We start from the raw sequence: 25,614 nt of genomic DNA, 5'->3' as shown, positions 1-25,614 counted from the left end.
GAATATTTTTGCACGTATAGGTCCTTTTCTTTTCTGTTTTTTATTCATTTATTTATTTATTTATTTTAGTTATCTCTTTGGGCTATAGACCTTGTTTTCCAAAATGGTTGGACTAGTTCACAACTCCACCAACAGTGTTTTATTGAAGCTATTCCAGCATTTGTCATTTGTCATTGTCTTTTCCTGTCCTGTTACTCAATTTGATAGATATGAACTGTTGTAATTTGCATTTCCCTAATCATTAGCGATATAGAACACTTTTTTCATATGATTATTGATAACTTTGATTTATTCTTTGGAAAACTGTCTGTTAATATTCCTAATTATCTATCAACTGGGGAATGAATGGCTGTTGAATTTGGCTTAGTTCTCTCTATATAAGAAATGAGGACTTAGATCAGAGAAATTTAACTGTAAAATTTTATTTGTAGTTTTCAAGGGAAGAAATTTAAGTTGTTAATAACTATATGAAAAATGATCCTAAATCACTAAGAATTAGAGAAATGTGAATTAAAATAAGTTGGAGATGCCATATCAAACTCATGATATTGCCAAAAATGAGAAAAAAGAAAAATGATGAAGTGAGAGAAGCTTCTGAAAAACAGGCACATTAACATAGAGTTGGCAGAATTGTAATTGGTCTATCTATTCTGAAAAACAATTTGAAACAATGTCCAATAAGTTACTAAATTGTACTACTAGGTCTATGTCCTTAACCCTAATCAAAGAAAGAGGAAAAAGAACTCATGTATACCAAAATGTTTATAAAAGCTCTTCTTTGTGAACTCAAAGAATTGGAAACTAAAAGGGTGCTAATCAGTTGGGGAATGATTAAATAAATTATGGGTATATGAATGTAATGGAAATACAATTTGCTATAATAAATGATAACAGAGATAGTTTTAAAGAAACCTGTTAAGATTTGTATGTATTGATGCACAGTGAAGCGAAGAGAACCAAAAGAACCATTTATACAGTAAGAACATCATTGTAAAAACAAACAACTTTGAAAGACAAGAATTCTGATCAACATAATGACTAACTATGATTCTAGGGAGATGACAATAAAATATCCTGTTGACCCAACATAGAGGAGATGGATTTGAGAGGAAATTTGTTTTACTTGACTACATTAAAATACTAGAAGGTTTTTTAAAACAGGGGAAAGAGAATAAAATGGAGAGAAAATAATTTTTGCTAACTGAAAAAGCAAAATGTAATTAAAAATATTTTTGGGCTTATCAACTAGATCTGATAAGAAAAATGCCTGCTATTTTAATAATATTCCAGAGTTCAGATATATTTGGTTCATACCTTAAGACCTTTTTCCCTTAGAACTAAAAAAAGACTTAAAAGAGAATGAGTTTAAAAGTCAGGAGTTCTAGATCTGGGTATACTTCTTTGCAGGAAGGCAACATGATACTTAAATAGCTGAAGCTGCTGGTGATAATCCTGGATAGGATTAGAAGACAATTGAGATTAGAGAAACACTAATATACAATCTGCTAGTTACCTTTTTCATGAACTCCATACTGGGATTTGACTGGTATATACTATATATGAATATGTATGAGAGACAAAGTGGCACAGTGGCTAGAAAACAAGATGATAATTATCTGTGGGACTCTGAGGAAATCACTTAACTTGGTGCTCTAGACTTCTTGATCTGTTGTCTGACTCTTCAGGATCTTGGGGACCATACTGTCCATAAGATTTCCTTGGCAAGAATACTGGAGTTTGCCATTTCCTTTTCTAGTGGATTAAGGCAAAGAGATTGAGTAAATTGCCCTGGGTCACACAGCTAGCAAGTGTCTGAGATCAAATTTAAATTCACTTACTCCTAAGATTCAGTGCTCTATTCACAGAGCCATCTAGATGTCTCTAGCTTTAAGCAAGACTACTGTATAAGGCTCTAAGTTGCAGAAAAGATAATCAACTGCATTGGTAGATGTGAATTTCCTCACCTAGGACACTCCTATATGGTTGAAATCATAGCTCCAAATCATAGTCCCCATTTCTCTATTTATATGTATATAAATTCTCTACTCTTGAGATTAAAGATTGTTTCATTTTTTGTTGTAATATCCTATAGAACATACCATGAGTCCCAGTATTTAATAAATGTTTGTTTATTGAGATTGATTTCTTTCAATTCTTTGTTTTTTTATATTGCTGAAATCAGCCCATTTTCATTTGGTATTACAAAGTTTAAGATACTATTCATATATATTATTTATTGGAAGACAATACAAACATCTTTATTTTTGTTATTACTGTTTGGTTTCAAAGGAAATATTTCAAATATTATTTATTATATTATATATTTCAAAGGTGTATAAGAAAAGGTTTATAAGAAAATGAGCCATTCCCCATTAGATAAATGGTCAAAAGATAGGAATAGGAAATTTTTAGATAAAGAAATTAAAGCAATTTCTAGTCATATGAAAAAATGTTCTAAATTACTAATTTTTAAAATATTTTAAAAATTTTATTTATTTGTTTTTTATTATTAAAGCTTTTTATTTTCAAAACATATGCATGGATAATTTTTCAACATTGATCCTTGCATAGCCTTGTGTTCCAAATTTTCCTCTCCTACCCCTATCCCCCCCTTCCCTAGATGGTAAGTAATCCAATATATGTTATACATGTTAAAATATATGTTAAATCCAATATATGCAAACATATTTGTACAATTATCTTGCGGCACAAGAAAGATCAGATCTAAAAGGAAAGAAAATGAATAAGAAAACAAAATGCATACCAACAACAAAAAGAATGAGAATGTTATGTTATGATCATTCTCAGTTCCCACAGTTCTCTCTCTGGGTGTAGATGGCTCTCTTCATGATGAGATCATTGAAACTGGCCTCAATCATCTCATTGGTGGAAAGAGTCACATCCACCAGAATTGATTGTCATATAATTCTGTTGGTGCCGTGTACAATGATCTCCTAGTTCTCTTCACTAAATCACTATCAAGTAGAGAAATGTAAATTAAGACAACTGTGGGGTACCATTTCACCTCTCAGATTGGCTAAGATGATAGGAAAAATGATAAATGATGGAAGGGGATGTTGGAAAACCGGGATATTGCTGCATTGTTGGTGGAATTGTGAAATGATCTAACCACTCTGGAGAGCAATTTGGAACTGTGCCCAAAGGGCTATGAAATTGTACATACCTTTTGACCCAACAATGCAGGGGTCCTCAAACTATGGCCTGTGGGCCAGATGTGGTAGCTGAGGATGATTATCCCCCTCATCTAGAGCTATGAAGTTTCTTTATTTAAAGGCCCACAAAACAAAGTTTTTGTTTTTACTATAGTCCGGCCCTTCAACAGTCTGAGGGACAGTGAACTGGACCCCTAGAAGTTTGAGGACCCCTGCAACAGTGTCTCTACTAAGTCTGTATCTCAAGGAAGTAATAAAGGAGGAGAAAAGATCCATATGTGCAAAAAATATTTGTATCAGTCTCTGTTGTAGGGGCAAGGAACTGGACACAGAATGGATGTCTATCAGTTGAAGAATAGCTGAATAAGTTATGGTATGTGAACGTAATGGAATATTATTATTTTATAAGAAAGGATCAGAGGACTTTCAGGGGTAGAGCCAAGATGGCGGAGACCACACAGGTTTCTTTCTGACCTTCTGCTACAACCCTCAGACTAATTAGCCAATCCAGCCTCTGAATTAGCTCTGGACTGGCAGAACCCCACAAATATTGGGAGTCCAACAAATTACCAGCAGAAGATAATTTTGAAGATCACCAGAAAAAGTCTGTTTCAATCAGAAAGGGGAGGGAGGGAGCCAGTGCAAGCAGCTGAGCACAAATATCAGTGCAGACAGCTCAGAGTCCCAGGGCAGTATGCAGACTCCATGTGGTGGAGAATCTATGGGGAGGAAACAGACCAGAAAAGGTCTGTTTCAATAGGAAACGGGAGGGAGGCAGTCAAGTACAAGCAGGCTGAGCACAGATGCCAGCACAGACCCTGGGCAGTGTGGACTCTGCAGTGCAGATTCCACATGGCAGAGAATCTAGAGGAAGGAATCTAAAGCAGCAGTATTGGCTACACTGCTTTAGCTGCAAGCCAGTATATTGGCAGAAAAGTTAAAAAATGTCCAACACAAACACAAAGGTAAAGAGTGAGCCCCAAAATGCCAGAATCTCACAGACCTGATCATGTCCACCCAGCATTAGGAGTGAGTCAGCACTGACTCAGTGCAGCAGCAGCCACATCTAGAGGAAGCTGCTACTTGTGGAGGAAGTTTGGTAAACCTCCCTTCCCCTAAGAGCAGACCTTAACTTTTTTTTTTTAATGAGTAAAAAAGTAAAGAGAACTTTGATAACAGACAGCTTCTATGGTGAAAGAACAACAGATATCAAACCCTGAGGAAACTAAAGGCAGATTGTCTCCAGATGAAGGCCCAAAAGATGATATAATCTGATCACACAAAGCTCTTCTAGAAGAAATTAAAAAGGATCTTAAAAGGGAGCTAGAAGAAAAATGGGAAAAGGAAATGAAAACTTTGCAAGAGGGTTTGGAAAAGGCATATTACTCACTAAAAGATAGATTTGATAAAACAGAAAAAGAAAGCAACTCCCAGAAAAACAGAATTTGTGAAACAGAAAATGAAAATAACTCCTTAAAAAACAGAATTTGTGAAATGGAAAAAGAAAATAACTCCTAAAAAACCAAATTCATGAAATGGAAACAAAATAGAACAAAACAACTCATTTAAAAATTAAATTGGACAAATACAAAAAGAAGTAAAAAAAGTAAATGAAGAAAATTTACTAAAATTCAGAACTGAACAAATGGAAATGAATGACTCAATGAGACAACAAGAATCAGCAAAACCAAAAAAAAAAAAAAAAAAAAAAAAGAAAAGAAAAGAAAAGAAAAAAATAGAAAAATGTAAAATACCTAATTGGGAAAAGAACTAACCTGGAAAATAGATCTAGGATGCGACAATCTATAAGCATTATTGGACTCCCTGAAATTCATGATGAGAAAAAGAGCTTAGACACTATTTTTCAGGAAATCATCAAAGAGAACTGCCAGGATGTCATGGAATCAGAAGGGAAAATGATCATTGAAAGAATTCACCAAATGCCTTCTGAAAGAGACCCCAAAATTAAAACCCCAAGGAATATCATGCCTAAATTTCAGAACTCTTGGAAAAAGTATTTTCTAATACTTTTGGAAAAAATATTACAAGCAGTACGAAAGAAGGGGATTGTAATAGAAAAAAAAGGGAAAGTGGAGGTACAATGAGGGAAATCACATCTCAGGAAGAGATAAAGAAAACCTATAATAATCAAGGGAAAGAAAGTCGGGTGATGAGTAGTGTGTGAATCTTACTCTCATCAGATTTGTCTCAAAAAAAGAATATTAAATATATTTGCTTTTATTGAGAAACTTTTCTCATCTTATAGAAGGCAAAAAAGGCTAAATAGAAGGGAAAACAGAAATAGTAAGGGAAAGATATAAGAAAGGGGGAGGGTCTCTAAAGGAGGAGGACTGCTTGAGGCAAGTAGTGCTCCTAAGTAAAATGCTGGGGAGGAGGGAAAGGGGAAAAAGAAAGAACAAAGTATAATTTGGGGTTAATAAGATGGCAGGAAATACAGAATTAGTAGTTTTAACTGTAAATGTGAATGGAGTGAACTCTCCCATAAAACATAAGCAGATAGTAGACTGGATTAAAAATCAGAATCCTACAATATGTTGTTTACAAGAAACACATTTAAAGCAGAATGACACATACAGAGTAAAGGTAAAAGGCTGGAGCAGAATCTATTATGCTTCAAGTGAAGTAAAAAAAGCAGGAGTACCCATCCTGATCTCAGATCAAGCAAAAGCAAAAATTGATCTAATTAAAAGAGATAAGGAAAGAAACTATATCTTGGTAAATAGAATACTAGAAAAGCTAGATAATAATAAATCTTTGGAAAAAATTGAATGGAGACAAAAAGGAATACACTTTCTTCCTGGCAGTTCATGGAACCTATACAAAAACTGACTATATATTAGGACATAAAGACCTCAAAATCAAATGCAGAAAGGCAGAAATATTAAATGCATTTTTTCAGATCATGATGCAATAAATATTACATCCAATAAAAATCCAGGGGAAAATAGACCAAAAAGTAATTGGAAACTAAATAATTTCATCCTAAAGAATGAATGAGTGAAATGGCAAATCATAGACACAATTGATATAATTTCATCCAAGAGAATGACAATAATGAGATAACATACCAAATTTGTGGGATAGAGCCAAAACAGTAATAAGGGGAAATTTTATATCTCTAGATGCTTACTTGCAAAAAACAGAGAAAGAAAAGTCAATGAATTGGGTTTGCAACTAAGAAGCTAGAAAAAGAATAAATTAAAATCCCCCAATCAAATAGCAAACTTGAAATTCTAAAAATAAAAGGAGAGATCAGTAAAATTGAAACTAAAAAACTATTTAATTAATAAAACTAAGAGATGTTTTATGAAAAAAACAACAAAATAGATAAAGCTTTAGTTAATTTGATTAGAAAAAGGAAAGAGGAAAATAAAATTGTTTCAAAAATGAAAAGGGAGAACTATCCACCAATGAAGAAAAAAATTGGAGCAATTACTAAGAGTTACTTTGCCCAACTTTATGCCAATAAATTTGAAAACCTAAGTGAAATGAAGGAATACTTTCAAAAATATAGATTGCCCAGATTAACAGAAGAGGAAATAAATTACTTAAATAAGATAGTCCTATTTTGGAAAAAGAAATAGAACTATTATTCAACTCCCTAAAAAAAATTCCCAGGACCAGATGGATTTACGTGTGAATTATACCAAACATTTAAAGAACAACTAACTCCAATATTATATAACTATTTGAAAAAATAGGGAATGAAGGACTCCTATCAAATTCCTTTTATGACATAGACATGGTACTGATACCTAAACCAGGTAGGATGAAAATAGAGAAAGAAAATTATAGACCAATCTCCCTAATGAATATTGATGCAAAAATCTTAAATAAAATATTAGCAAAGAGACTACAGAAAATCATCCCCAGGATAATACACCATGACCAAGTAGGATTTACACCAGGAATGCAGGGCTGGTTCCATATCAAAAAAACTATTAGCATATTTGACTGTGTCAATACCAAATTAACAAAAACCATATGATTATCTCAATAGATGCAGAAAAAACATTTGATAAAATCCAACACCCATTCCTAATAAAAACACTAGAGAGTATAGGAATAAATGGACTTTTCCTTAAGACACTCAGTAGTATCTATTCACACCATCAGTAAGCATCATATGTAATGGTGATAAACTGGAACCATCCCCAATAAAATCAGGGGTGGAAGAAGGTTAACCACTATCACCATTACTATTCAATATTGTATTAGAAATGCTAGTGTTGGCAATAAGAGATGAAAATGAGATTAAAGGAATTAAAGAAGGTAATGAGAAAACCAAATTATCACTCTTTGTGGATGATATAATGATATACTTAGAGAACCCTAGAGAATCAACTAAAAAACTACTAGAAATAACCCACAACTTTAGCAAATTTGCAGGATACAAAATAAATTCACATAAATCATCAGCATTTTTATATATCACTAATTAAATCAAAGAGCAGGAGATATAAAGAGAAATTCCATTTAAAATAATTGTCGATAGTATAAAATATTTGGGAATCCATCTGCCAAGGGAAAATCAGGAACAAATAAAGTCATATCTAAGCAATTGGAAAAATATCAAGTGTTTTTGGATTGGTTGAGTGAATATAATAAAGACAACAACACTCCTTAAACTAATCTATTTATTTAGTGCTATACCAATCAAACTCCCAAGAAACTATTTTACTGACCTAGAAAAAATAACAAAATTCATCTGGAAGAATAAAAGGTCAAGAATTTCAAGGGAACTAATGAAAAAAAAAATCAAATGAAGGTGGCCTAGCTGTAGTAGATCTAAAATTATATTATAAAGCAATGGTCATCAAATCCACTTGGTACTGGCTAAAAACTAGAGAAGCTGATCAGTGGAATAGGTTAGGTTCACAGAACAAAACAGTCAATGACTATAGCAATTTAGTATTTGACAAATCTAAATACCCTAGCTTTGGGGATGAGAATTCACTATTTGACAAAAACTGCTGGGAAAATTGGAAACTAGTATAGCAAAAAGTAGGTATAGACCCATACCTAACACTGTATACCAAGATAAGGTCAAAATGGGTTCATGATCTAGACATGAAGAATGATATCATAAACAAATTAGGAGAACATAGGATAGTTTACCTCTCATATTTGTGGAGGAGGAAGAAATTTGTGACCAAAGAAGAACTAGAGATCATTATTGATCACAAAATAGATATTTTTGATTACATTAAATTAAAAAAGTTTTTGTATAAACAAAACTAATGCAGACAATATTAGAAGGGAGGCAATAAACTGGGAAAACATTTTTACATCCAAAGGATCTGAAAAAGGCCTCATTTCTAAAATATATAGAGAACTGACTCAAATTTATAATAGTTCAAGCTATTCTCCAATTGATAAATGGTCAAAAGATATGAACAATTTTCAGATGAAGAAATCGAACCTATTTGTAGTCACATGAAAAGTTGCTCCAAATCACTGAAAAATGCAAATTAAGACAACTTTGAGATACCACTACACACCTGTCAGATTGGCTAAAATGACAGGAAAAGGAAAAGATAATGACAAATGTTGGAGGGGATGTGGGAAAACTGGGAAACTGATACATTGTTGGTGGAACTGTGAATGGATCCAACCATTCTGGAGAGCAGTTTGGAACTATGCTCAAAAAGTTATCAAACTGTGCATACCCTTTGATCCAACAGTGCTACTACTGGGCTTATATCCCAAAGAGATCTTAAAGGAGGGAAAAGGATCCATATGTGCAAAAATGTTTATGGAAGCTCTCTTTGTAGAGTCAAGAAACTGGAAACTGAATGGACGTCCATCAAATGGAGAATGGCTGAATAAATTGTGGTATATGAATGCTGTGGAACATTATTGTTCTGTAAGAAATGACCAGCAGAATGATTTCAGAAGGCCTGGAGAGACTTATATCAACTGATGCTAAGTGAAATGAGCAGAACCAGGAGATCATTATTCATGACAACAAGAAGAATATATGACGATCAATTCTAATGGATGTGACTCTCTTCAATATTGAGATGATTCAAATCAGTTCCAGTTGTTCAGTGATGAAGAGAGCCATTGACACCCAGAGAGAGAACCATGGGAACTGAGTGTGAAACTCAATATAGCATTCTCATTCCCTCTCTCGTTATTTGTTTGCATTTTGTTTTGTTTCTGTTTTTCTTTTCCTTCCTTCTTGATCTGATTTTTCTTGTGCAGCAAAATAACTGTATAAATATGTATACATATATTGGATTTAACATGTATTTCAATATATTTAACATATATTGGACTACTTGACAGCTGGGGGGGAGATAGGATCAAGGAGGGGAAAATTTGGAACAAAAGGTTTTGCAAGGGTCAATGTTGGAAAAATTACCCATGAATAAAATAAAGGATCAGCAGGATGATTTTAGAAAGTCTTGTAGACTTACGTTAACTGATGCTAAGTGAAATGAGTAGAACCAAAAGAACATTAAACACAACAACAAGAATATATGTGATGATCAAATACAATAGATTTGGCCCTTTTCAACAATGAGGTGATTCAGGCCAATTCCAATAGGCTTGTGATGGAGGCAGCCATTTGCATCCAGAGAGAAGACTATGGGGATATCACCATATATTGTTGTTTGTTTCTTTGTGTTTTTTTCTTTCTCATTTTCCCCTGTTTGATGTGATTTTTCTTGTGCAGGATGATAAATGTGGAAATATGTTTAGAAGAATTGTACATGTTTAACCTATATTGGGTTACTTGCTGTCTAGGGAAAGGGAGAGGTGAGGAGGGAAGGAGAAAAATTTGAAATACAAGATTTTGCAAGTGTAAATGTTGAAAACTATCTTTGCATGTATTTTGAAAAATATAAGCCATTATTATTTTAAAAAGAAAATAGAGAGTATAACAAAATGTAAAACAGATAGTTTTGAGTGTTTAAAATTAAAAATCTTTTGTACAAAAAAAACTAATTTTAGTCAGATTGGAAGGAGGAAGAAAATTGGGGAAATTTTTTTTGCAATAAATATCTCTGATAAAGACCTTATTTCTCAAAAAAAAAAAAAAAAGAATTGAATCTAACTTATAAAAATACAAATCATTATCCAATTGATAAATGGCCAAAAGATATGAGCAGGAAGTTTTTTTGATTATCTAAGCTAACTATAGTCATATGAAAAAAAATGCTCTAAACTATGATTAGAGAAATACAAATGAAAACAACTCTGAGTTACCACCACACACCTTTCAAATTGTCTGAGATGACAGGAAAAGTAAATGATAACTGTTTGAGAGGATATGGGAAAATTGGGACACAATGCATTGCTGGTGGAGTTGTAAACTGATCCAACTATTCTGGAGAGCAATTTGGAACTATGACCAAAGGCTATAAAATTGTATACCCTTTGATTTAACATTGTCACTACTGGATTTATATCTGAAAGAGATCATAAAAGAGTGGAAAAGACCTACATGTGCAAAAATGTTTGCAGCAGCCCTTTTATAGTGGCAAGGAATTGGAAACTGAGTGAATGCCTATCAATTGGAGGATGTTTGAATAAGTTATGGCATATGAAGGTAATGGAATATTATTATTCTATAAGAAATGATGAGCAGGCTGATTTCAGAAAAGCCTGAAAAGACTTACATGAACTAATGCTGAGGGAAGTGAGCCAAAGCAGCAGAACACTGGACACAGTAACAGACAGATTATGTGATAATCATTTATCACAGATTTAGTTCTTCTCAACAATACTGTGATCCAAAACGATTCCAATAAATTTTGGCTGTAAAATACCATCTGAATTTAGAGAGAGAACTGTGGAAACAATGTAAATGGAAGCATTCTATTTTTGCTTTTTTGTTTGCTTTTTCTTTCTTGTGGTTTTTCACTTTTGTTCTGATTTTTATTTCACAATATGACTAATATGGAAATATGTTTAAAATGATTGTACATGCATATATTATATTGCTTGCTGTCTTGGAGAGGAGAGGAGGCTAAGGGAGGAAGGAAGAAAATATTTGGAAGTTAAAACAAAGGTGAATGTTGAAAACTGTCTACACATATAGACATGTATACATTTTTTTTTTAGAAAAATAAAATGCTGCTGAGAAAAACAAAACAAAGAAAAGAAATCTGGTACAGGGTAGTTTTTCTACTTGTAATTTAGCATCATGTTGGACATATAATAAGCACTAGATAAACGCTTTTTATTTACAGAGTGGACTGGCCAATAAAGGCTAGTAAGTTAACCATGTGTGGATGTTCTCCACCCTGGTTTCAGTTTAACTATTTATGTGAAGATTATGTGGATCTAGTTTCTGATCATAAATGAATCAGGGGGTTGGTACTGTATGAGGCTGATGGGTCTTTTAAATGGCCACAGATCTGGAAATGCTATGCTATACCCAAGTGTGTAATTTCTCTCCTTTGTAGCTGCAAAGAAAAAAGTCTACTTTGATCTGGTCTTAAGAGTCAGATGAAGAAGACATCAGCTCTTATCTCTCAGCACATGGCTATTTCTGTCTTTTCTATTCTTTTGTAACATTAGGTGATTAAGCACTCCAAGGTAGATATGTCTAGGAAATGACTTTTTAAATTTTGGAGATGCCGAGTGAGGTCTTACTAGTACCCAGAGATGTCAGCAGAGTCCACTGGAGATTACAGAAGGAACCACAGAAAATGAGAAATGACGATGTGTCCTTGACATATGGGTATGCCAAGATAACAACTTTATGAGCATTGCAAGATCTGGAAAAGGTTTCAGGATGACTTTTGAGTGGCTTAACCCAGTGGAGGCTAAACTTGTTGAAAAACCATCATGGCAACTAGCAACAACTTTTCCCAACTTTCCAACAGCACATTGAACTGAATGGCTAAAACACTGTACCCTAAAAGAAACAAGCTCAACTGACACATCTATCCAGTGCAAATCTCATACCCTAGAAGGAGACAGCTGAGAATAACAGAGTGATTAATCCATCACTAATGCCATGTATAGAAGACCCTCAAAGCTTTATAAAAGGAGAAAAGGATTTCAGGGGATAGGAGTTAGAAGGCATCCATGACAGGGGGAAGATGAAAGGAGAAAAAAATTACAAAATAAAAAAGTGCTTCTTTCTGGCATTCTTCTGGGCATGAGACAGTGTATTGTTTTATTTTTCTTTTCTATTAAATTAAAAATTAATTTTAAAAAAGGAGTCCAAATCCTTTGGAGAGTTCTAAAATGCTAAAGCTCAATTGTTGACTACTTACTATGTTATTAGGCACTCTTCCAAGTACTTGGGATATAAAAAAGGCAAAAATATTTTCCTTCCTCACAAAGAGCTCACAATTCTTTCTTAAAGGAGACAATAAATACATAATTAAGTACATGTAAGATATCTACATAGTAGATAGAGGCCATCTCAAAGGGAAAGTACTAAAAGTCATATTTTTAGAACTAATGCACTATGACTGTCTAATAAATGAGTGTTACTTTGTCTTTGCCAAACTAATGAAAAATGACTTTCTTTTTCTCAAAGTGTTTACTGAATTACACCTAAGTATTTTATTCCTGGAGGACTAATTATTCCCAAACAGTATTTCATTTATGCTTGATCACCATATAATCATGTTCTATGTACATTATCAAAAGCCAAAACTTTAATTGTGCCATCACCTTTCATTTATGAACAACCTAGAGAATCTCAGCTCTGTGTCAGGTATTCTTTGATAATGCATAAGAACTCTAGTCTAATTATCACCAATCTCCCATTCTTATACCCATTAAAAAGCTGCCCAAAGTGATTTTCAAAATTAATTGTAAATACTGAAATGTCTACTTTGCAAAACAGCAATGATAAGGCAATTAAGAGTTAAGAGTTGCAGGCCAACACAGCCCATAATTCTCTAGTTGTGGTTAGGTATCAGGTCAACAAAGATATAAATTTGTGAAAATCATTGCTTACCTTTCTTTTCAAAATTGACTATGAGCAGAATTCCTAATGCCATTGCAACATTTGACAGGAGACAAGATAATAACTTCTGGCTATAAGACAGCGAGCTATATTGAAATTCAATAAGGACATATGGGGTGTAGGCAATAAAGTAGAGGATACTTCCTGTAGTAGCAGCTAAATTGGCTACAGATTTAGAATAAGAAAAAAAGAAATAATTTATGTAACATGAACAGAAAAAAACCTCCTTTCGTATACTTATTCATTTATTCATTTATTCATTTATTTATTTATTTATTTATTTATTTATTTATTTATTTATTTATTTATTTATTTATTTATTTGCTGGAGCAATTGGGGCTAAGTGAATTGCCTGGGTCACACAGCTAGGAAGTATTATTTGTCTGAGGCTAGATTTGAACTCAGTCCTCCTGACTTCAGGGCCAGTGTTCTATCCATTTGTATCATATAGCTGTTCCCAGTGTCTATATTTTTAAAATTAAAATTACATAGCAAGTGAAAAATGTTATTAAATAAATATCCTGGCATTTCTATTTTAATAAGTTTATCAAGTTTATTTTTAGGGCATCAATGACATACAAATAATGGAGCTTGAAAAATGCTTAACCTATGTAAGAAACTATTTCCTTTACAATATCATTAAACTATTAATTTGTTTAGATAATCATCCTTAATGAAAGTGTAAAAGGACCCTGTTCTACTTGTCATTCCCTCACTCTCATCTTTAATCCTCCTCCCTCCAGGTATAACGTCTTTCCCTTTAGTAACAAAATTGATCAGGTTTTCTCTTTTAAAAACAAAACTAAAAAAAAAAAAAACAAACCCAATCCCTTTCCATTATTCCTATCTCCTTTCAATCTGTCACTCCAAATCTCCTTCTCTTTACCTTGCTGCCAAATTTTTAGTCTATATTAAATGCCAAGACTTGCTGACTACCATTCTACCACCTGATGCAATATGGCCTCTGTGTCTACCACCCTACAGCATTCTTTTGCAAAGTCATTTTTGAGCCCTCCCTCCCCTCATATACAACTGCCATTTGTATTTACTATTTTATAGTTTACAAAGCCATTTACATTCATTATCTCCTATGACCCTCAGGAAGACCTCCTCAATTACTCTTATTCCCGTTTTACAGAGGACAAAACAGTCAAGGTCTTTGGCCATGATCACATATTTTGGTAGCTAGGAATCAAATCCAGGTACACAAGTTTTAATCCAACTGCCATTAAAAATATTACAAACTTAATAATGAATATATACAACTAATCAAACTTTTTCCCAATTACTTACATTTAAATGAATTTAAAATGATGTAACTTTTCACTGATTTTAAAAGACCACCAGGTTTTTTTGTCTACTACCACTTACTTTGGTAATTACTCAATTACTATGTACTCTGTCCTGGTTCTAATTCTTCTACTTTGCATTATTTAATAAAATTTCTTCTAAATTTCATTGTATTTCTCGAACTTGTGAATCTTAATTATATCACAGCGTTTCATTACATTAAAATAGCTCCACACATCTAATTATTTCTCTATTCTTGTACCATCAGTGACTTAATTACTAAATTCATTATCTTTAAAAAAAGTTTTTATTGATATTTTCTAATTCTTATATCATCAAAGTTATACCAAGTATCTTCTCCCCCCATTCCCTTTCCCGGAGAGCCATCTCGTACAACAAATAGTATTTTTAGAGAGAAAAAATTCAGTATAACTGATCCATACATTGAATAAGTCTTTAAATATGTGCAATGAGTAGACCTTCTATCTCCAAAACAGATGGTTGAGGATGTTCTCACATATTTCTTCATTCAAATTTTGCTTGATCTTGTAATTTTGTTATGTTTACTTTTGACTTTCTGGCCCATAGTTTCTCTTTCCATTTTCACTGTTATTTTCTTGGCTCTGCTTATTTCACTAAGTATCAGTTCATATAGATCTTTCCATGTCTCTGTATTCATCAGACATATCATTTCTTACAGTACAATAACATTCCATTACATTCCTGTACCACAATTTATTTAGCTATTCCCCAATTAGTAGGCATTTACTTTATTTCCAATTCTTAGCTATCACAAAAAGTGTTACTATAATTATTATGAAGTATGATGGGGTCTTTTTCTTATTGATGGCTTGATTGAAATATAATAACAGTAATGGAGTCTCTGGTTCAAAGGACCTGGATTTTTAAGTCTACTTAATTCACATAATTCCAAACTGATTTCCAAAATGGCAGCACCATTTCACAGCTCTACCAACAACGTATTAATGTGTCTACCATTTCACAACTCTTAAAACCTCAGGATTATTTTGATCTGCATCCTCTTATTATTAGTGATGTGAAACATTCTTCTTTATGTGGCTGTGAATATTTTGTAATTCTTCTTTTGAGAACTGTCTGTTCACATCCTATAATCACTATCAATCCAATAGCTTTTTGAAATCAATTTCCTTGATCTTTCTGTGGCACCTGACAGTGTTAACTAGCTCTTCTTTTTTGGTATACACTTATCTTTTGGTTCTTGCAGTACTATATTCTCCTGGTCCTAATTTTTCATGGTTTCTTCTCAGTCACCTTTATTCTCCTCTCTCTTAAATATGGGTTTCATAGGACCATAGATTTAGTCTCGAAGGTACTTTAGAAGCTATAGAGCAAAGTCCCCTCATTTTGCAGATGAGGAAATAGATACACAGAATAGTTAAGTGGCTTACCCAGAGTCACAGAGCTCGTTAAGTGTCTAAGGCTGAATTTGAATGTAAGTCTTTCTGATTTCAAGTTGTGATAAGGATATATGACCAGTCTTTATCATGAATTCATCCAATGGGTCAGGTCTCATAGAACTGAGACTATTTGACCAATGTTCAAAGGGAGATGGAAAAAATTGTTACACCCATATTAAGAGAATATTTATCATTTATGTGCTTGTTCATGCACAAATTACTGTTTTAGATATTTTGTTATTCTAGACATTATTCTTATTTGACTGTTATGTATGTTTTCTTATCTTCTTTGGAAGTGTATGTACCATTGTGACATGGCATATAATATGTCCTGGTGTAACTTAGACTTAACATCACTCTAGTGGTCTATCAAGTAATGCTTTACACTGAAGTAGGTCTTTTATATGTACTGTTGATATATTTTTGCTGTGAACGGCTCCCTAAGTTGATTTCCTGAATTGCTGAGTTAATAATTTTTGGTCTATTAAATGCTGATTTTATTTTGATTATGTGACGTACAATTGCAGATGTAAAGTGTACTACAGTTAATTTTGAAGGGATGCAAAATTCCTGAACTAGAGAAAACTATAGCTCCAATCCAAATAGCTTTTAACCAATCCAGATAGAATGAATACCTGCAAGGCAGGATAGAAATCATCATTGTATTCTTATCTAAGGGACATAGCAGATTGTGACTATCCTGGGAAAAGACAATAACCCTTGCTCCCATTCTGAAGAGAGGAGAGACAAAATTTATTCAGAAGAAATAAGGGAACGGTTTATTCACAAGCATAGGTAGAGTGATCTGCAAATGGAGACAGAGAGAAAAGAGACACATCTGCTTCATAGTACAATAGCCATGGAATTGCTGGAGAGACACTAGTGAGACTAAGAAGGTATAAGTGGGAGCTGATCTACCACAGAACTTATTTCTCATTTTTTGGTTTCTTTTAAATACTCTGCAAAGTTTTCTATATTGGTTAATTGTCCCAAGCATGCTAAGAGTATGACCAGCTTATATCATGAACTCATTAAACAGGTCACAGTAGAACTAGATTTATTTAACCAATGATCAAACTAACTTAAAATATCATTTTTGTGTCCTCAAACAAAGAACACATGTTTTTGTGGCAACTCAGAAGTAAGCAAAAGAGAATTACATATTTAAACTGCTGGAGGAATTTTCTGGTTGGCAAAGAGATATTGCTGATAAGCAGTGCTACAACTCTCCAAAATGCAACAATAACCGAACAAAGATTGTACAGGAAAAGACCTACTAATAAGTAAAGTGTAGGAATCCTTAAAGATAACTATATAGAGCACCTTTCCTTATACTACAAGGTAAAAAAACCTCTTATCCTTCTTTCATCATTCTCTTCCTCCACTCAATGGGGGTCAAAGATAGGAAAAATTATGCTCCCAGAGATGCCCCAATGGAAAAATTTTTGTTGGATTCCACCCCTGTGAAGAGGGCAGAAAAAAGAGTAAATACAACCTTTCAGCCAAACATCTTCAAGTCCTAGCCATTGTTAGATAAATAATTCACAGTATCCATGCTGAAGCTAATATTTCATTGTTGTCCAGTCATTTCATTCATGTCTGACTCTTTGTGACCCCATTTGGGGTTTTCTTGGCAAATATATTGGAGAGATTTGCCATTTTCTTCTCTAACTCATTTTACAGATGAGGAAACTGAAGCAAACAGGGTTAAGAAACTTTCCCAGGGTCACACAGCTAGTAAGTATATGAGGCTGAATTTGAATTCAGGAAGATGAGTCTTTTCAGGCCTTGTACTCTATCTAATCTACCATTTAGCTGCACAACACTTGTATTAGCCATGAAGAAAACAGTAAAATGCATTGTACCAGAATGTGAGATAATAGTACTTTTCAAACTGTGCTCCACAGAAACCTGGAATTTCATTAAGAAGTTCTGTGAAGGAAAAAATGATAATCAAAATGATATCAAAAAATGATAGTGACAGAAAACTCCATCCACCATGCTGTGGCAGTCATGCAAAATGTATATACTGAACAAAAAGAAATAGGTCAAAACTGCTTATATGACTAAGAATCTAGAATTAATGAATATGAATCAGTTGATTCACAGTTTGTCTTAGGAGATGTGTATAAAATAATCATTGTTAATCTCTCTTTTCATATAAACACATATATGTACATATATATGTACATATCCTTTCTGTAGAAATCTTATTTTGGATAATTGAGTAAAATCTCAAAGTTTCAAAAGACATGAACACAAAAGTGTTTGCTACTAAATTAAGAATGAAAATGCAGAAATTCATTTCATCCGAGTTTCAAATTTCAAATATAGGAAAATGGAAATATGACTATTCTACTGATTTATTTTTATTGAACTTGATAGATTGTATTAAACTTTATACATGTATTATGTTGACCATTTTAAGTGCTATCGCTCCAGAAAAAAATTACCTAGACATTTACAAAAAGAAAATAAATAAAAAATCTTAAATTTTTACAGCAAAACTATGAAATAAGATAATCTCACAAAACAATGAATTATGTAAGATAAGTGAAAAATCAAAATTGTTGTGAACCATCTTACAAAAAAGTGTTGCATCTAATATTTCCAATTATAAAATAAGGGTAACAAATACAATCTTGATTTTACATTTGAAATATTATACAAAACAAGACTTTTCTAAAATTCAGCCTTATTTTTTTCATTCTATCAGGAGCAGGTGGTAAAGTCTGGGCTAGATCCCTGGAGGCCTCAAGAACAGCTAGAGTCAGGATAAGTAAAAATCCTTGGACTTTAGGGGGAGAAGTGAAGGAGATACAAACTGCTACAAGCTCACCATCAGCCTTTCTACTCCTTGTCCTGCTGAAAAGTGAGTCTGGCTTGTCTCACACCATCCTCTAATCCTTCCTACTATTATCTGTACACACCAAACACAGAGCCTGCCCGTGGGCTCGGACCGACCCGAACACCTCAGCTGTAGGCATTGCACCTCAAGGCACTAGGGAAATAAAGCTATGGACCGCTCGTGGCCTTGTATGCGACGCGCCAGGGGCGGGGGCAGAGCAGGGAGTGGGGGTCTGAGTCGGAGCTTGGGGAGGTGGACGTTTCCCCCTCCCGGGGGGCCGCTGGGCTCCTGTTTTATGTGGGAAGCACTTAAGGGCCGGCCTCCTGGAGCAGCGGGGATACGGCGGGGCCGGGGGCTGCGCAGGGAGTGGGGGGCTGAGCAGGAGCTTGGGTGGGAAGGGCCATTTTTCCAAACATATGCTAATAGAATCATTGTCCAATAGGTAATTAGTCTTAAGTGCTCAGTTATCTGATTCAAGCACACCGTTTTTTTTTCTTTTTTCATAGCTTTTTATTTACAAATATATGCATAGGTAATTTTTCAACATTGACAGTTGCAAATCCTTTTGTTCCAACTTTTTCCCTCCTTCCCCCCACCCCTTTCCCCAGATGGCAGGTTGACCAATAGAAGTTAAATATGTTAAAGTATAAGTTAAATAAAATATGTGTATACATCTCCAAACAGTTATTTTGCTGTATAAAAAGAGTCGGACTTTGAAATAGTGTACAATTAGTCTATGACGGAAATCCAAAATGCAGGCGGACAAAAATAGAGGGATTGGGAATTCTATGTAGTAGTTCATAGTCATCTCACAGAGTCTTTTCCTGGGTGTAGCTGATTCAGTTCATCACTGCTCTATTGGAACTGATTTGGTTCATCTCATTGTTGAAGAGGGCCATGTCCATCAGAATTGATCCTCATATAGTATAATTGTTGAAGTATATAATGATCTTCTGATCTTGCTCATTTCCATCAGCATCAGTTCATCTAAGTCTCTCCAGGCCTTTCTGAAATTCTCCTGCTGGTTATTTCTTACTGAACAATAATATTCCATAATATTCATATACCACAATTTATTCAGCCATTCTCTAATCGATGAGCATCCACTCAGTTTCCAGTTTCTAGCCACTACAAACAGGGCTGCAACAAACATTCTTGCACATACAGGTCCCTTTCCCTTTTTAAAAATCTCTTTGGGATATAAGAGTAGTAACACTGCTGGATCAAAGAGTATGCACAGTTTGATAGCTTTTTGAGCATAATTCCCAGCTGCTTTCCAGAATGGCCGGATGTATTCACAATTCCACCAACAATGTATCAGTGTCCCAGTTTTCCCACATCCCCTCCAACATTCCGCATTATTCAAGCACACCTTTTAAGAGTTTCAGCTCTTTACAGCAGGTGTTCAAAACAATTTTACTGCAAGATTCCACAGAAATTTTGTTTAAGGTGAATGAAAGTTTCTACCCCTACAGTAGTTTGAGAACCACTACTATAGACTGAGATTCACAAACATCACATTTACATGTTGTGTTTTTTATCAAGATACTCAAATCAAATCAAAAAATACTGATTCTACCCTCCTTCCAGTCTTGTATACTGAGTTGTATTGTCCAATATGGGACATTTTGATTGATACTACTTCATGCAACATGCAGGCATGGGGCTTTAAGACAACAATCGATTTTTTTTTTTTTAAGTGCTGCTTTCTAAGCCTACCTACATCAAGTAGCCTGTATATGGACATATTTTTGCAGGCAGAAATCACAAATTTAGACAAGGGTATTGGATTGAATATTATTCCCAATAATATCAGGAGGAGTTGTCATTTTTTAGCGTAAAATATTGCTTGTAAAGCAATATAAATTAACTAGAAAAGTTAATTTTTCCCTAAAAGCTGTTTCTCTTTTAGATTTTCATGGAGCTCTTCAAACTAAGCGTTAAGTTTGATAAGAATAAAGGAAAATGTACAGGACAAGTCTTGATGAACAGGAAATGTTCTGGGTCTGGATATGCTTAGTCTATAAGGTTTTTTACTTTTCCTAGAAACAAGGATGTTCAAAGTACAATTTTCCAGGAAGAAAAAGAATTTTGCGATGGGATCTTTCCCTACAGAATAAGAGATTTCAAAATTATTTTCTTAATTTAATTCTACCAATGGAGAATAAGAATTATCAAGATCTCAAGGATCATCTAATACAATCCATATTTGAAATATAATCCTCCCAAAAAAGGATAGAAAATAATACATTACTTACGAGGACAATAAGCTTTATGAACATTCAGGGAGAAATCACCGCAAAGACATTATGATGGTATGAAAAGATCAATGGATTTGAAGTCATGAGACCTGAATTCAAATACCAGTTCTCTAAAACTTAACAACTGTGTGACAATTACTTAAACTAAGCCACTTAAATTTTCTGATTTTCAGTTTTCTGATCTATAACATTATTATTATTCTACCCACTTCATTAGGTTTTTCTTTGGAAGGTACTGTGCAAACTGTGAAGTGCTATCTATATAAATGTACGTTATTATTAACATTTATATCTGGAAATTGAGAAAATTCAACTGAAATCACTGCTGTAGTCCCTTCCACATACTTTACAATCCAGTGACAATGGCCTCTTTGTTGTCATTAACATAAGACAATCCACCTCCAAATTCCAGGCGTTTTCACTGGTTCTCTCCCATGTCAGAAATGCTTTCCTTATCTCTGCTTCTTGGCTTCTTTAGCTTTTTTCAATTCCTAGCTAAAATCCCATCTTCTATAATGTCTCCCAATATCCTTTCATACTCATGGCTTTCTTCTGTGATTATCTCCAACTCATCTTGTATAAATCTGGCTTATACATGGGTGTTTGTCTTTTATCTTCCCCATTAGACTGTGAACTCTTTGAGAGCAAGTTTTGGGTTTGGTTTTTTTTTTTTTTTTTGGTGAGGGGAGAGTTGCTTTTCCTTGTAACCCTAATGTTTAGCACAATTTTTGGCACAGAGTGGTACTTTATAAATATTTACTTGATGCTATATGGAAGTTACAGCTATTTTATTGTTAGCAAACTATCACCCCTCTTCTCTTCCATTTCCTATACTCAAAAAATCTGGCTCCCAAAAGACAATGTATCCATCGTCACCCTCTCAAGATGAACCTTCCAGCATGCCCTTTCAACATACTGAGTCAGGAGCAAAGAACAATTTTTTAACCTATTATTGCTACTTCTGGACCCTTTCCCTGTAAGCACTACCTAGAAGCCTCTCTTCCTTCAAGAATAACTCCACTCAGATCATCTTAACCATATCCTGGTTGTACTTATATTCCAGTTCCCAGGTCCATCTTTCTTTCTCAAGATATTCAAATCTCTGGCTCATAGTTCTCTATCCCAACACTTGCTTTTCAAGATTTAAACTTTTTTACATATTTATAATCTCCTAAAAATATACATATATACATATCCATGTTTATATTTCCTAAAGTCGTCTTTCCAGTTTATCAACTTATTAAACTCCCTTGATGTATACCTTAATTCCAGCACAGCTACAGACAAGAATAGTCATTTATTCCATCATCATCTACAAATGTTCAACCTTCTATAATTCCTAATTCTGATATTAGTATTTGACCATGATCTCCTCTCTCTCTCACTGGATTTCATCCCTTCTTAATTTATTCTGTAATTTAACCCACCCTGTATCTCATTAATTTAGGCTTTAATCCTTGTTCTGACCTAACTTTTCTCTCTTTGAAATACATATCAACATATTATTAACATTTCACTAATAATATATATTGGTCAGCTAAACTTTACATGGAAAATTTTACACAGAAACCCAAACTTTATCATTTCCCACCATATCAAACCTCCCTGTTATTTCACTTTCTCAATGGAAGATCTTAATTATTCCTTAGAACATTGAGAACAATCACCGTAGTTCCCTCTTCTTTTCATCTTAAAATCCTCTAACATTCTCCACCCTCTGATAATGAGGTGATTCCATCAGCAGATTACCATCTTAATTCTTTCCCCTTTAATGTCTGGTTTCTCTCTATCTACAAGTTCTTTCTTTACTAACTTCAAACATGTTCATTTCCTGCATCCTTAAAAAACCTTCACCAGACCCAAACAAGCTTTTAAAAATACTTAAAATTTGTAATTGTACATTATAGTTATCTCTATGTGTGTCTTATTACTCACCTAAAAATTCGATGAGGAAATGTTTCATCTAAATTTTAATTCTTCCTTAGTGTCTGTGTACACATAGTAAGTACTCAAATATTTAATGAACGAATGACTATGAATATAAATATGAAAAGACACTGGAATGCCAACTTCAAATGAATTTGAGAAATATTGAAAGATCATAAATGAGTTTGCGTTTTTCATGTTTAGACTGGAAAAAAGAATCAAGCTATATTATTAATAGGAATGGCAATGAAATTTTGCCAACATTTAGAATGTTAAAAATCCTGTTCAGATGCTTCATTATGGTACAGTGACCCAGAGTCTCCAAAATTAAATTAGCCACTCAGCTATACAAGCTCAAAAGATTTCACACCAAACAATGGAGTATATACATTTATGATCTAAAGAAAAGTCTAGCCTTTGAGCAAAGTTTGAGGAAACTTGTCCTCAGAGAGTTGGCACTGGATCATGTACTGTTTTTGTCATAGCAACTCCAAGACATTCTACTAGGTTGTGTAGGGACTTTGGTATATGGGGAAAGAAGATCCACACTGATAAAAGCATAGATGTGATCAAGTGATACAAAAAAGAATGTTGAAAACTATCTTTACATGTATTTGGAAAAATAAAATACTATTGAGAGGGAAAAACTATCCCCCATGGCATCCATGACATTTGATTTATAATAAGCAACTAAAAAAGTTGTTTTGTTTTATTTTACTGACTGTTTTAACAAAGAAAAATTTCTGTACTTACTTTTATTAAAGAATGTGCTGATCATGAAGCCAAAGGAGATGGAGGATATTGCAAAACACATCAGAAAGAAAAATATCAAAACTGGGTTACTTTTGGTGAATACTGCCATATCATTTTTCACCTAAGAAACATTTATTAAAATATTTTAGTTATACATAGTATTCTTATTACAGGAAGTCAGGAAACTGTAGAGTATAAAATAGATTCTTCAAAATTATAGCAATTCTACTACAACTAATAATTATTTCTCAGGAATTAAAGTCAAATAAAAAGAAAATCAAACTTCAAAAAGAAAATTAAACTCCACTTGCATCTATATAAGAATGAAGGCTACAATGACTCTAACTAGTTGTAAAGGACTGTTTCTTAAAAAAACAAACAAATATGAAGGATTTGGCTAGAGTTTACAAAATCATCATAAAATGATTTCCATTATCCATGAATAAAACTTCCCTCCCAATGGAAGATAAAGAAAATAGACATAACTAAACACTTGCCTTGATATGAAAGAGAATAGTGATGAAAAATATAGCAATAGAGGAGGTAATAAAAAACACAAGAAACCACGAAAACCAGTGCAGCCAGTTGTGGAGTCCCATCATTCTCATATATTCCTATCAGGAAAAAAAGAAATTAATGTTATTTAACCTAATAAGCTATAAATAATTAATAAAATAAATAAAACTTCAGCAAAGTAAGTGGTCAGACTAATTGTTTGATTCTTATTTTCATTCAGCTATTTCTGAGGGCTTCTGAGAATATTTCTATATATGCAGACAACAAAGAAAAAAGGAATAAATAAATACCATTGATTTTTGCAAATTTAATCCTCTATAAAATGAGACCTAGAGAAAGATTAAAGTACTTCCCTAAAATTATACAGGTTCTAAATACCAGAGATAGAATTTAAATTCAAGTTCCCTAAGTACAAATCTAATTCTTAAAAAAAACCCAACTACACTACACTATCATCTAAATCTTATGTTGTTGTAATTTACCGCTTAAAAACTAAAAGAGAAATATTAAAGCTATGCACACATTACACACTACAACCAAGTTAGAACATAATTATTAAAAATGTGGATCTAATCAAACCATTAGCATTTTTTATGAATCGACAATGTTCCAGGAGTTATGCTAGATGTCAGAGGATATAGTGACAAAGATGAAAGAATCTTTGACACATTCTATTAAGGGAGACATGTACATACATATATGCATACTTATGTGTGTATACATATATGCATGTCTATGTATACACAAAGTATCTACAAAATAACTTGGAGTGGAAGCATTATAAAATGGACACCAAGCCAGGAGATAGAAAGTCTATTGTTAAAGGTACATGCTGTCTCCTCTAATAATATTAAGTTTTATTTTTGATTTTGTATCCTCAGCACCCAGCATAGTTTTTGACACAAAGCAATGAGTTTAATAACCATATTTTCCAAGAATTATGTTAGAGTTATGTTAGGGATGTATATGGTATTCTTGTTTTAAACATTTCCCTCTCAGTTTATAAAAAAGTGATCATTACAGAATAATAGTGCCTTCTAAATCTGAGATGTTATTAATTTGTATTATGTAAAGGAAGACCCTAGAGGGAAGTTTAAACACTGTAAAAACAAACCTTATAATAAAAACACTTTACAAAAAAGTTTGGGAGACATGACAAAAGTGGCAAAGTGTTTAAAAGCAGTACAACTGAGAATCCCTCTACAAAACTCCTCCAAACAAATATAGACAATACTGAATCCTAATAGGGAAAGGCAGAAAAAAAATCACACTGAGATATTTGTTCAGCCTGGCTCAGTGCAGGAAAATACATAATTCTGAAAGGTTCTTAGATCCTCAGAGTCAAGATTAGAGGCATATTATTGGAGGAAGACTCTAGTACCCAAGGAGAGAGAGGCTGTACATGTGAGAGGCTCACTCAAATTCATACCCCCACAGTATACTCCAG

General features: G+C 33.5%; 1 protein-coding gene across 1 annotated transcript in view; it reads right to left on the bottom strand.

Moving 5' to 3' along the window:
- Positions 1–25,614, bottom strand: part of LOC127544326 (phospholipid-transporting ATPase ABCA3-like) — a 225,225-nt gene that overhangs the window by 147,444 nt on the left and 52,167 nt on the right. The window contains exons 6-8 of the mRNA XM_051970919.1: positions 24,149–24,265; positions 23,652–23,772; positions 13,126–13,299 (exon numbers count right to left, since the gene is read on the bottom strand). Of these exons, the coding sequence (XP_051826879.1) occupies positions 13,126–13,299; positions 23,652–23,772; positions 24,149–24,265 (412 nt within the window). The remainder of the gene's footprint in view (positions 1–13,125; positions 13,300–23,651; positions 23,773–24,148; positions 24,266–25,614) is intronic.

Source organism: Antechinus flavipes, chromosome 1, assembly GCF_016432865.1.
Source record: "Antechinus flavipes isolate AdamAnt ecotype Samford, QLD, Australia chromosome 1, AdamAnt_v2, whole genome shotgun sequence".
NCBI lineage: Eukaryota > Metazoa > Chordata > Mammalia > Dasyuromorphia > Dasyuridae > Antechinus > Antechinus flavipes.
The sequence above is the reverse complement of the archived record's forward strand: the minus strand, read 5'-3'. Positions and strand labels throughout refer to the sequence as shown.